Raw genomic sequence first — 13,490 nt, 5'->3', positions numbered from 1 at the left:
CTCAAAAATGACTTCCTCACTTTGAAATTGACTTCTATTTACTTTAATTCAAAGAGATAAGGTCAAATGGGTGTGTCACTCTAAATGAAGGTTATTTGAGATCAGCTAATAGAGGCAGCAATAACTTATACAGATGTTTAATCAAAATATAAGAGATCAGCCTTCAACGAAAAGACGATTTTTTTGGTCTGTCTTTTTTACTGTTTTTTTAGACTGCCGATCTACGAATCTATTGCGGCTATTTTCTGGCAATCTGCCAGCTATGTTTTTTTATTTCGTCGTCATGATTTTTGTTACGACCATTTGACGTCACAGCCACTTTTTGTTCATTCGTTCATGCAATTTCAACTGAATTGCATGTGTGACGTCATTTTTCGCTCTTAGTGGAGCGAGTTTTTTTCATGCGCGTGATTAAATTTTTGACTGGTGACACTTGACTTACCTCACTCTCAAAAATGACTTCCTCAATTTGAAATTGACTTTTATTTACTTTAATTCAAAGAGATAAGGTCAAATGGGTGTGTGTCACTCTAAATGAACGTTATTTGAGATCAGCTAATAGAGGCAGCAATAACTTATACAGATTTTTAATCAAAATATAACAGATCAGCCTTCAATGAAAAGACGAATTTTTTTGGTCTGTCTTTTTTACTGTTTTTTAGACTGCCGATCTAGAAATCTATTGTGGCAATCTGCCAGCTATGTTTTAAGATCTGTTCACACATTTTCATGATTTCTGAAGTCAAATTGGACTAGTGATTTTGGTCACGCCGAAACAGGAAGTGGAGCGAAAAAGCGAGTGGTTTTGCGGCGTAAAATTTTTCTGCTCTAAATCTAAAGTAGAGTGAGAAAACGGTGTTTAAACAAAAATTTGCTTTCGCGCTAGTGGTTTTTTGTTCACATGCGGCAATTTCACTTTTTTACTGCTGTTTCGAGTCGGATTTTTTTCTAAATGGGTTTTCCAATCCATTCATAGTCCGTTCTAGGTCTAGTTTTCTGTTTAGTCAATGAAAAATCTGTGAATTGTACGCCAGGACTTATCCTGCTATGTTTTTACAATTCAAAGAATTTGAATTGTATTGGGGCGCTGTCTTTTTTTTAAGATCTGTTCACACATTTTCATGATTTTTGAAGTCAAATTGGAGTAGTGATTTTGGTCACGCCGAAACAGGCAATGGAGCGAAAAAGCGAGTGGTTTTGAGGCGTGAAATTTTTTCGCTCTAATTTTAAAGTAGAGTGAGGAAATGGTGTTTGAACAAAAATTAGCCTTCTCGCTAGTGGTTTTTTGTTCACATGCGGCAATTTCACTTTGATTTTTACTGTTTTTTCGATTTTTTGGATCGGGTTTTTTCTAAATGGTTTTCCCCAATCCATTAATAGGTCATTCTAGGCCTATTTTATGTGTGAGCCAAATTTTCATTTCTCGCTAGTGGTGTTTTGTTCTTATGCGGCTTTTTGACACCGAGTTTGTTTTTTTTTAAAATTTTTTATCTGATTTTTTTAGAAATGGTTTTCCCAATTCACTCATAGTCCGTTATGAGTCGTTTATTGTTTAGTGAATGAAAATTCTTTGAATTGTACGTCATTCTTTGAATTGTACGTCAGGACTTGTCCTGCTATGTTTTTTTTTACTTCGTCGAACTTTTTTTCGCTTTACTCAATTTGTCTCTTTTTCGACATTTTGCGTGAAATCTTTTTGACTTCTCTAGGCTAGTTTCACTCTTCTGTCATTCTGCTCAACGTTCTTTTAAACAGCAGCTGCTCAGCGAAGAAATTCAAAATGAAGAGAGTCAGTATAAAAAAATCAAAGTCAGAAATAGAAACGGGATAAACCCATAAAGCCCATTTTTAGATGCCCGGTACTTGAACTTTGTTCTCATAAGTTTTAGTTACTATCTATAATGCTTATTGGTATTGATACTAGACCCTGTAGCCTCTCACTGAGAGACAGGAGTATGTTAAATTACAAAATGACATCAAAATAAATCGCACTTAAAATGTTTTTATACAAAAATCAATTTTTGTTGATATTTTCTTTTCTTTCAATCCCAATAGAGTTATGGGAATCAACGGCGGCTATTTTCCAGCAATCTGCCGGGTATGTTCGTAACTGTTATCAACAGATCATAGATGAAATTCGATCTTCATCATTTCCAATTTTAACATATGTTATAGGGTAGTGCGCCCCTATTTTTATGACCTCTAACTTAACTCCGTATAATTTAGAACATACAAACGGTGCCAATCTCTAAATTACTACAGTATAAGATATTGGATTATGATTTGTGTTTCAATCTTGTTCCTAGTCTGTGCAAGAACGTGTACATTGTAATAGTAAGACAAGTTCATCTGTGCAACACACCACTATTTAGATTCGAGGTCTGAACTGGTTGATATCTTTGCACGACAATGGGATCAACGGAATCCTTGCAGACGAGATGGGTCTGGGTAAGACACTGCAGACCATTTCTCTCATTGGTTACCTCAAATTCTACAAGAACATGAGTGGACCCCACATTGTGATCGTGCCCAAAAGTACTCTACCCAATTGGCAAGCTGAATTTGAAAAATGGACACCTGAAATTAAGGTAAAAATCTCGATTTCTGTATGTACTTCTATACGAAAGGTCAATTGTAAACTATAACTACTGAAAGTGAATGAATGGCATCAAACCATTGAAGTAATTTTGTTTTACTTTAGTAACAAAAGTCCGAAAAAAGTTTTCTGAGCAGTAAATAGACAATTTTCTTGCAATTGCTTCGTTGACTCGAAAGAATTGTGCATTTAAAAGAATGACGGTTACTTTAATCCCTGGAACATATATTAAATGAAGTGAGTTGTTACAGGAAAACAGTTAAACAATGTAAAAACTGTTCATTGTGAGCATGTTTTTTGCATGTTCATTGTGTTGTTTAGCCAGTTTGTCTTATTGGGACTCAGGATGCAAGAGCGCAACTGATTAATGAGAAGATTCTAGGCGGTGAATGGGATGTGTTGATCACGACTTACGAGATGATCCTGCTAGAACGCGCATTTCTCAAGAAGTTCAACTGGAGACACCTCGTCATTGGTTAGTGATTCGGGCCACTTCTGCTACTTCACTCAAGTTGCTCCACTCTCATGCTGCAAAATTGAATAAAAAGTTTATATCGCTATTATCTTAGAGTTAATAGTCATTAGAGTTAATAGTTAGTTAAAATAAAAAGTTATGGAAATAAGCAGCAACACAATACTTCTTCTCAGGGGCTACCACACAATTGGGTCTTTGAGTTATCTGCAAATGCACTCTCGCAATTAGGTTTTCTCTACTAAAATACGTCCTGGCGTTCTTAATTACTATCTTAACTTTCAATAGTAGCAAGAATTAGTTCCTCTTAAAAGATCAATTTTAACAATATTAAGAAACAACGTTTTTGATTTATGACTTGAGCGAAGTGACTGTAATCAATAAATGCTCTCGACTTTTTTCGCATGATTTTTAGACGAGGCACACCGTATCAAAAACGAGCAGTCAAAGTTGTCAGTGTTTGTGCGTGAGTTGAGATCTCAGAGTCGATTGCTGTTGACGGGAACTCCTCTTCAGAACAACCTACATGAACTGTGGGCCTTGTTGAACTTCCTGTTGCCAGATGTATTCAACTCCTCGGAGGATTTTGACGAGTGGTTCCAAGAAAACGACGTCATGGGAAACAATGACTTGGCTCTCAGGTCTGATTTATAATAAAGTTGGATAATTGAAAATGAGCAAAATTTTATAAATTCCCTCGAAGACAGAATCAGCAAAAGTAATCAATAGTTGCTCTCATAGAGTCCTTTTTTATAGCTGCGAAGCTGTAAGCTGAGCGTAGCTATATTGCGGTGCTCTTGGTTTTTTACAATTCAAAGAATTTGAATTGTATTGGGGCGCTGTCTTTTTACGACTCGAAGAGGAGTATTGGAGAAGTCCTCTTTTTTAATCAATTTTATTGGAGTGATTTTTGAAGCGGAAAATGAAACGCGTGAAAAAATTAGGAGTGATTTTGAAGTTCTAAGCGAGCGAAATTTTTTGTTCACGTGCGGCATTTTAAAGCAGTTTTTTTTTCATTTTTTTTGGTTAAGAGGTTTTGTTATGATTTTGTTTTAATTTTAGGGGGGATTATGCAGTGGTTTGAAGGTTTCTGGAAATTCATATCAGTTTTCTGCTAATTCGGAGGTTTTTTTTGTATTTTGCTGATTTTTGGGCTAATTTTTGCGATTTTTTGACGATTGTTTTGTTTTACTGCCGCAAATGGGCATTGAAACGACACTTATGAATTGTGCATTTTTTAGATAACAATTGGTTAGTTTTGTGGAAATGAATCATTTTTTTGTTTAGAAATATGACAAAAAATGCCGAAAATTTGAACTGTTTTTCTTAATTTTTGGCAGTTTTTCGTTTTTTTTTCTGTTTTTTAGACAGGTTTCTTAGCCTATTATGGGTTGCCTATTGTTTTGCGATTATCTGGATGCCCTATTGGCTGAAAGGAGTTTTTCTTTGGATTTATATGCTTTTTGTAAAATTAAAAAACTTAACGTTTTCTATTTTTTTTGGTGCATGTTGTTTGTAAGAGCTTTTTTTTTCAATATTTGGCTTCAGGTATTTTAAAAAGACTCTTATAAGTGGTTTTATTAGGTACTAGTTGTATGAATCAGTAATTTTGGCACAGATAGTTTTTTCGGGATATCAATTTATGACGAAATTTGATCAGATTTTTTTAATCATATTTTAACAGATTTGATTTTCTTGTTTTTACTACTTTGTTTTATGGTTTTGTTTCAAAATAATCATAATTTAGTGGAGGCACGTTTTGTCTGATGAGTAGTTAGATGGCTTTTAAACGGATTTCCACTTCGAGTCGTTTCCGGAATTCTTCCGGCTATGTTTTTTTTTAAGATCTGTTCACACATTTTCATGATTTTTGAAGTCAAATTGGAGTGGTGATTTTGGTCAGGCCGAAACAGGAAATGGAGCGAAAAACCGAGTCGTTTTGTGGCGTGAACTTTTTTCGCTCTAATTTTAAAATAGAGTGAGAAAACGGTGTTTGAACAAAAATCCGGTTTCTCGGTAGTGGTTTTTTGTTCACATGCGGCAATTTCACTCTGATTTTTACTGTTTTTTCGATTTTTTGGATCGGATTTTTTTCTAGATGGTTTTCCCAATCCATTCACAGCTCATTCTAGGCCTATTTTTTTGTTTGAATTAAATTTTCATTTCTCGCTAGTGGTTTTTTTGTTCACATGCGGCATTTTGACATTGATCTTTTTTTTTTTGATCTGATACTTTAAGAGTTTTCTCAATTCATTCATAGTCCATTCTAGGTCTAGTTTTTCTGTTTAGTCAAAGAAAATTCTTGTCCTGCTATGTTTTTTACTGACTTGTCCTGCTATGTTTTTTTGTTTCGTCGTCTGACGCTCTTTTTTCGTTTTACATTTGTTCACACAGCAAAGCTGAAAAAGTCAAATTTTCTGAATGACTTCTTCCTCTCACTAACGGCATTTGCGCGCGTGACGTCATTTCTCACTCGCTTTAGCGAAAGTTTTTAGGTTATTTGCGTGATTAGATTTTGAGCATACGTGACTTACCTCACTCAATAAAATGACTTCTGCACTTTAAAACTTCAGTTTAATTTGAATTTGTTTAAGGTCAAAGGAACTCATATGTGCAGTAAAGGTCCCTAATGAGAGGCTTCTGTGGAATGAATTTTAACAAGCTTTTTTAATTTATCGCTGAATGTTTTTTAGCCTAGTTTTTTTGAGTGGCGTCGATTTTTTCAATTTAGATCGGTATCTGTTTCTATCTCTATTATATGGCACGCAGGTCTACTCTTTCGCAGCTATTTCTGCAATCTGCCGGCTATGTTCTATTTAACGCGTTTTAACAGGCATCAAGCAAAAGCGTTGAATGTGAAATTGTTAAATGTGTAAGATCATACTCAATATATCTATTTTAGGGTAGGCATTGTCTAATAGTCGATATTGATTTTTTGGTCGAGAATTTGTTCCAAGTTGAACATTTTACCCTCAAGCAACTTTTGAATATTTTGTCTAAATGCATTTGTTCGCCGAATCCAAATTATCTTGCGAAGGCGCAATTTTCATTGAGATATGATGTTGTGTTTTAGATTACACACAGTGCTGCGCCCGTTCCTTTTGCGTCGTATTAAAGCAGATGTAGAGAAGAGTCTGCTGCCGAAGAAAGAGTTGAAGATATACGTGGGACTGTCTAAGATGCAGAGAGAGTGGTACACTAAAATCCTGATGAAGGACATCGACATTGTGAATGGAGCTGGCAGACAGGACAAACTCAGACTCGCCAACATTCTCATGCAACTACGAAAGTGTACCAATCATCCATACCTCTTCGAAGGCAAGCGCCAAGCTACTCAATTTAATACCATCATATACACCACAAATTTTTTGAACATAACAGTGCTATAATTCGCATTTATAATGCGCGAGCTACTTTCTTGGTCAGTAGTGTTTAATTGCTCTCGAAGAGAAGCAATTATTGTGAACGGTGAACAACGTGTGCGTCTTTTTTATTGCAAAATTTTTGCTTGACCTTTTTCTGACTTTTTGGGTGACGTTTACGCCTCTGACTTTCTGCGTTTTGCGTGATCTGAAGTTCTCTCTCATTCGCAATTTCAAGCAGCTGAACTTAATTGGCGGCAATTTAATGCTAAAAGTTCAATGATAAGTGCACCGAAATTGGTGCCTTTTTTCACTTGAAATCTTAATAGTGGTATATATATTAACCTCTAATGAAGTTTTGTGAAGCCCCCTTGTGAAATTCCTAGTCTCAATCAGGCTACACCCCTCCCCCTACTGAAGCAGGTTGCAATTGATTAGAGCTCCCACTAGCCGTTCGAGAGCAATTCTTTCGACGTTGGTCGGTTATGTTTTCAATTTCAAGTCGCTGCGAGAATAGCTGAGTCAGGCTTATGTTGGATTTCACTTCGTGACATATATTGTAATGTAACAACCGGCTTTTATTTCAGCTTCTTGTGTACTCATACAATTTTTAAAACAGAATGAAGGACGGGCAAAACTCAAAAATTAAGTTTATTTTTAATTAAGTGGTATCAAAGTAATTGTGTTGAATATCTAATTTGAAGCCGTCAATTATTCAGAACAATGATAAGATGTGAATAGTCTGTTACTATTGAGAGACAAAAGCTAAAAAGTTGTTGGATATAGGGTCCATAATAGCGGAACAAAAAAGCCCGACTATTGGTTAGAGTTCCTTTCCTGGTTGCATATATGAGTTGGGAACAATTAAAAGGGTTTGGGTTGCATTGGTACTGTCTCCTTTTTAATTGCTCTCAAAACACCAAAGTTCGTAGCATTTATATTTCCGCTGGCCTTTTTTGTGATACTGACTTTTCTTCTGATCATTTTTTCCTTTCATTATTAATAACCGCACAGCGATAGCTGGGGCTATTATTGGCCTTCTCTTGGTTTTTTACAATTCAAAGAATTTGAATTGTATTGGGGCGCTGTCTTTTTTTTTTAAGATCTGTTCACACATTTCCATGATTTTTGAAGTCAAATTAGAGTAGTGATTTTGGTCACGCCGAAACAGGAAGTGGAGCGAAAAAGCGAGTGGTTTTGCGGCGTGAATATTTTTCGCTCCAAATTTAAAGTAGAGTGAGAAAATGGTGTTTGAACAAAAATTTGCCTTCTCGCTAGTGGTTTTTTGTTCACATGCGGCAATTTGACTTCGATTTTTACTGTTTTTCGTTTTTTTGGATCGGATTTTTTTCTAAATGGTTTTTCCAATCCATTCATAGTCCGTTCTAGGTCTAGTTTTCTGTTTAGTCAATGAAAATTCTTTGAATTGTACGTCAGGACTTGTCCTGCTATGTTTTTTTATTTCGTCGTCATGATTTTTGTTACGACCATATGACCACAGCCACTTTTTGTTCGTTCGTTCATGCAATTTCAACTGAATTGCATGTGTGACGTCATTTTTCGCTCTTAGTGGAGCGAGTTTTTTTGTTCATGCGCGTGATTAAATTTTTGGTCACACTTGACTTACCTCACTCTCAAAAATGACTTCCTCACTTTGAAATTGCTTTTATTTACTTTAATTCAAAGAGATAAGGTCAAATGGGTGTGTGTCACTCTAAATGAGGGTTATTTGAGATCAGCTAATAGAGGCAGCAATAACTTATACAGATTTTTAATCGAAATATAGCAGATCAGCCTTCAATGAAAAGACGATTTTTTTCGGTCTGTCTTTTTTACTGTTTTTTTTTAGACTGCTGATCTACGAATCTATTGCGGCTATTTTCTGGCAATCTGCCAGCTATGTTTTGACTTTTCGTCCTCAAAAGCGGCTTGAAAAGGTAAAGTCCTGAGAGCATTAAGTCTCTGATCAGCTAGCTCTTAGGGCCTTTCGCCCTGCTGATCTCTATCTCAAACAAGTTGAAGCTAGCCTCCCTAAGCAAGAGCTGGCTACTAACGAAGTCAACCGCTCGCGAAGTAGACAGCCCGCCAATTGTTTGAGAGCAATTCGCCCAATGTTAGTTGGTTATGTTAAGGTATTTGATCGTGCATGAAGTAATTCAACCAAAAATGACTTCTTCACAAATGTGCTTGAAGTCATCACAACATTATTCAAATTTAGGTGCTGAGCCGGGTCCGCCCTATACAACAGACAGGCACCTGTATGACAACTGTGGAAAAATGACAGTATTGAACAAACTGCTACCCAAATTAAAGGAGCAGGGTTCCAGGGTGCTCATCTTCTCACAGATGACCCGAATGCTCGACATCATCGAGGATTACTTCTGGCTCACAGGGTTGGAATAATAAATTGTTCTCAAACAAAATTCGTGATATCCCTGTTGCTTTTTTAATGAGATTTTCGTTCGATTATTAATAGCTGCGATAGCGAGCTATTATTGGCCTTCTCTTGGTTTTTTTCAAGATTTTTGTTATGACCATGTGACATCGAGCTCACTCAAATCTGCTTTTTGTTTATTCATTCGTGCATTTTCGACTTGGTCAAGTGCGTGACGTCATTTTCACTCTTATTAGAGCTAGTTTTTTCTACAATCCAACATAACTGGATTGTACTCGTGCGCTGTCTTTCTTACTACTTGGAGTGGAGTATTGGAGCGGGTATGGGTATCGGTGAAGCGTCTTTTTTATCGGTAATTTTGTTGGAGTGTATTCGTAACAGGCAGTGAAATGTGCAAAAACAAAAAAGTGTTTAGGCCGAACTGCCAAAGAAACCTGAAGAGCAGAGAGAGTGATTTTCTGTTCTTTTCCCTTTTCGGGAGAGCGCGAGAAAAGTAGGTGAGAAAAATTCCCTAAGCGAGCAAAATTTATGATTGTGCTGCTTTTCTGAAGCAGTTTTTCTTTAGTTTAACTCCAACAGTTTCATCGATGATGTATCTCTCAGTTATCTAGTTTAGTAATATTGCAGTTTTTTGGAGCTTTTTTGACCATCGAAAGAAAATATTACACTTTAAGATGCAATTTTCAGCCTGGCATTTTTCTTTGTTTTAAGCCTTTTGAGCAGTTTTTCTATTCAATTTTTATAGCATTCGGGGAATTTGTGATTGATATTAGTTGCTCTGGCAGTTTTGGCTGTCTTTCATATTGAATGACATTTAGCTATGACATGACATTAAGAATGACATCACATTAAGTTTGAGTTGTTTTTTTTAAAGAGAAATAAGCAATTTTTGCGGAATTTCGTCTGTTTAATTGCTCTCAAACGATGTTTTTAGCAATTATATTAGTCCTGTCGGTCTTCTTTTATGCGATTTTTCGCTTGACCTGTTTTTTGTTTTCAGAAACTGGATAAACAGGTATCGCCCAGCGGGAATTACGTGATCTTAGATCCTTTCAGCTTTGTTTCAGCTCAAAACTGTTTTCGAGACTTATACTTATGGTGTGAAGAGCGGTTCTTAGAGGTTGAAGACACCCCCACTGTTGACCCCTCCCGCTGTTGCCCCCACGCCACTGTTTCCCACCACCCCGTCCCTCCCAATCAAACCCCCCCCCCCCGTTGCATCCCCCCACCGTGGCTACTGACGAACAACCGATCGCTAAAAACACGCAATTTTATACTAATTTTCACAATTTCCTTCAAGCTTTTTGGAAGTTTGTCATTTTTTGAGTTTTTTCGATCTTAGGTGTCAAGGAACCTCCTCCAGGGTTTTATAATAGGTTACTGCATATTTTCTACTAGTAGTGGAATGGTTTCAACATTTTAACATCACGAAGTTTAGCCTTTTTTTTTGACAAAACGTGCAAATATTCTCAATTTTTACCTCTATTTTTCATTAGTCACGTCTTTTCAGACGCAGGGGCCAGAAAACATCCCTAAGAGTTTGATAATAAGTTACTGAAATAGTTTTATCTGCCACGGAATAGCTTTCATTTTTTTAATATATATTTTAGCAAACTTTTTGATAAAACTTTAATTTTTGTCAAATTTAAAAATTTTTGTCAGGTTTTAGGTTTCTCCAGCCTGAAGGACCGAGGAACCTCCTCTAGGGTTTCAACACAGGTTATTCTATATTTTCTAAATTTAACGGAATGTACATAAAGATTTCAACACCAGGAATTTTAGCATTTTTTTTTACAAAATTTGCAATTTTTGTTTTCAATTTTTTTGACATTTATTGTCATTTCAGGTTTTTCAACTAACAGAGAACTCCGTTAGTGTTTGAAAATGAGTAACTGGAAAATGCTTTTTGGCCATGGATTAGTTTTCAACTTTTATCATCACAAGTTTAGGCACTTTTTTATGCAACTTGAAATTTTTTTAAGTTTTTTTTGAGTTCGTCACTTTTTAGGTGTCTCCAGCCTCAAGAGTGACATAACCTACTCTAGGGTTTAATTATAAGCTACTGCTTAGCTTCTAGATATAATGGAATGTTTTTCAACATTTTAATATCACTTTTTTTAAAGTATTTGCAATTTTTTCAAGTTTTTTGAATTTCTTTTTAGCGCAACAGGGTCCTAGGGACCTCCTCCCAGGCTTGATGATAAATGTCGCATGTTTTCTAGAGCTAATGGAATGAATATCACTATTGTAATGACTCCAGCTTTAGCAATTTTTTTCATAAAATTTAGTTTTTTTTTTGAGGTTGTCGAAAAGTAGTGTTCGAAGTTTAAGTTTATGGATCTTTTTGAGGCTGTGGATCTATTTAAAGCTTGAAATAGGGATACTGGATAGTCTATTGAGATTAAAATGGTTTTTAAGAATTTAATATCTTGAATTTTAGCGAGATTTTAAAATTTGCGGTTTAGTTTTTAATGTTTTTGTCCTTTTGAGTTTAACGATCATTACTGGCCAACGAAGTTTTTCAAGTCTTGCAGATGGTAACTTGACATAACTCCATAGTCAGAAACTAGTTTTGAACATTTCAGTTAAATGAGGATAATGGTAACATAAGTGTAACAAGAACAAAAATTTCCTCAAAAGTCTGCTGCTAATGCAAATGCAAAACAACATATCTCTAGTAAAGCTTCCCAGAGTGCAAAAATGATCCATTGCCCTGCGCCCTTTGCAAGTGTCAACATCCCATTGGGCGATGTCAATTTTTCAAGGAAAAGACCTCTACCCAGCGTGCTAAGATTGCTGCAGAAAGCCAACTTTGTTTCTCGTGCTTGAACGGCAAGCATTCATTCCGAACATGTCCACGTCAACGAAAATGCACGATTGAGGACTGTCGAAGCACTCATAACAATTTACTCCACGGGGCAGAACGCGTTTTTCCCGTAAGCACTGAGAAGAAAGGTAATTTTGCCACGCTGACTAAAGTAAACTCCACGAAAATGTCACCAAATACAGCTGAAAGTGCAACGTCTATTGGAACGACTATTTCCTCGGGACTCACTTCAATAACTGATGTAAAAGGGCTTCTTCAGGTTCTTGAAGTTGATCTTTTAAGTCCCTCAGATGTACGCACTAGAGCATTTGTTCTCTGTGACACAGCTTGTAGTCATTCTTGGATATCCAGTGAGCTCGCTAGTCGTCTTCAGTTGAAGGGTACCCCATTAAAGCTGACCGTGAATGGCATAAATACTCAAGAAACTATAACAATGGAATCTGTAGAGGTTAGTGTCCAACCAATAGGCCAAAACACTTGCTCTCCAATTGATCTACTCCCTTATGTGAAAAAATTACGAGTAGGTTCCGACATAATTGATAATACTGCCATTCATGAAAAATATCATGTGGAAGCTTTTTAAAATTTGGTATTATTTTGCAAATTTTTAAATTATTAGTTTATTTGATTTATTTACTAACAAGGCTAGAAAACTAAAAGTTGCAGCTTTGAATCAAGCTAAAGCTGGCTTCACTAAACCGTGTCTAGCTACTGACGTAGCCAACTGCTCGCCGGTGGTTTGAGAGCAAGTCGTCCGACATTAGTCGGTTATGTTTTATTTTTGCCTTACTCTTGATTTTTTTGTTCCTGACTGTAGTTTTTTCTTCAATTTTGTATTACGAATTATTCTGCAGGTGAAGAATTACACTGAGGTGACACTTGAAAGCTATTATAGCACATTTCGTTAAAATAAAATATACAGTTTTTTTTATTTCCAAGTTTCTCGTTTTTTGCTTTTTTTAATTGATGCCTAATATTTTTCTACCGCATTTTGGCTAGCAGATTGATCTAGCATAAGCTGTAATTATAAAATTTCTACAAATATTGCTTGGGAAAAGCACTCTCTAAAGTTTTTAGAGAATTTTTCGGAAAATATTGTTTTTAGTTTGCCGTTTGTCATTTCCTTTTCCTTGATTCTTTCCGTGCCGCGCTTTTTATCTGTGTGAATTTATTTTATTAGATTGTTTGTCTTATGCTTTTTTGCAAGTTACTTGTACTACCTGGTCTTTAGTCATTAGTTTTTTTTTTTGGCTGAAGCTTCTTGGGTTGAAGTTAAATCACATGCTACATCCATTTTTTCAGTTTCACTGTATATTTCTCCGCTTATTGTTTCCAAACGCTAAGTGAAATTATATAGGAATTGCATTAGGTTTGTGAGGATGGTTTTGTGGTTTGAATGGCGATTATTATATTTTGTACATAGTGGTTTGAAAACATTTTTAAAGTAATCCGAAGTTTGGATAGTTTTGAAACTTGTCAGCTATTTTGAGCTTTTTAGTGATTTTTTTGCAATTGTTTTGTTTAATTGCGTTCATTGGGAATGGAAACGACGGATTAATCTCAAAGGGTTTTTAAGTTGTATAATGATAAAAATTTTTTTGGTATGAAACATTTTTTTCGAGAAAATGAAAATTAATTTCTTGCGTTTTTCAATGTCTCAAAGATGGCAGAGGTTATATGCATGATGTGGCCTACTTGTTTCTATGCGAGCAGTTTGATGTTTTGAATTGAATAAAGAAACGGTCTTGTTGTTAGGTGTTCTTCAGTTGTATAAAGAAGTAAATGAATTTTTTGGGTCTTTTTTTTACTCTTTTTTGACTTAAATGTTTGAGTTTTGT

The 13,490-nt window shown here is 35.7% G+C and overlaps 1 protein-coding gene across 1 annotated transcript in view; it reads left to right on the top strand.

Moving 5' to 3' along the window:
* The window catches only part of LOC142349105 (SWI/SNF-related matrix-associated actin-dependent regulator of chromatin subfamily A member 1-like), a 63,445-nt gene that overhangs the window by 37,788 nt on the left and 12,167 nt on the right, over positions 1–13,490 (top strand). Inside the window, exons 10-14 of the mRNA XM_075400517.1 lie at positions 2,373–2,588; positions 2,918–3,071; positions 3,484–3,709; positions 6,142–6,386; positions 8,649–8,823. Of these exons, the coding sequence (XP_075256632.1) occupies positions 2,373–2,588; positions 2,918–3,071; positions 3,484–3,709; positions 6,142–6,386; positions 8,649–8,823 (1,016 nt within the window). The remainder of the gene's footprint in view (positions 1–2,372; positions 2,589–2,917; positions 3,072–3,483; positions 3,710–6,141; positions 6,387–8,648; positions 8,824–13,490) is intronic.

The sequence above is a fragment of the Convolutriloba macropyga genome, chromosome 11, assembly GCF_964194025.1.
Source record: "Convolutriloba macropyga chromosome 11, txConMacr16.3, whole genome shotgun sequence".
In the NCBI taxonomy this organism is placed as follows: Eukaryota; Metazoa; Xenacoelomorpha; order Acoela; family Convolutidae; genus Convolutriloba; species Convolutriloba macropyga.
The sequence above is the reverse complement of the archived record's forward strand: the minus strand, read 5'-3'. Positions and strand labels throughout refer to the sequence as shown.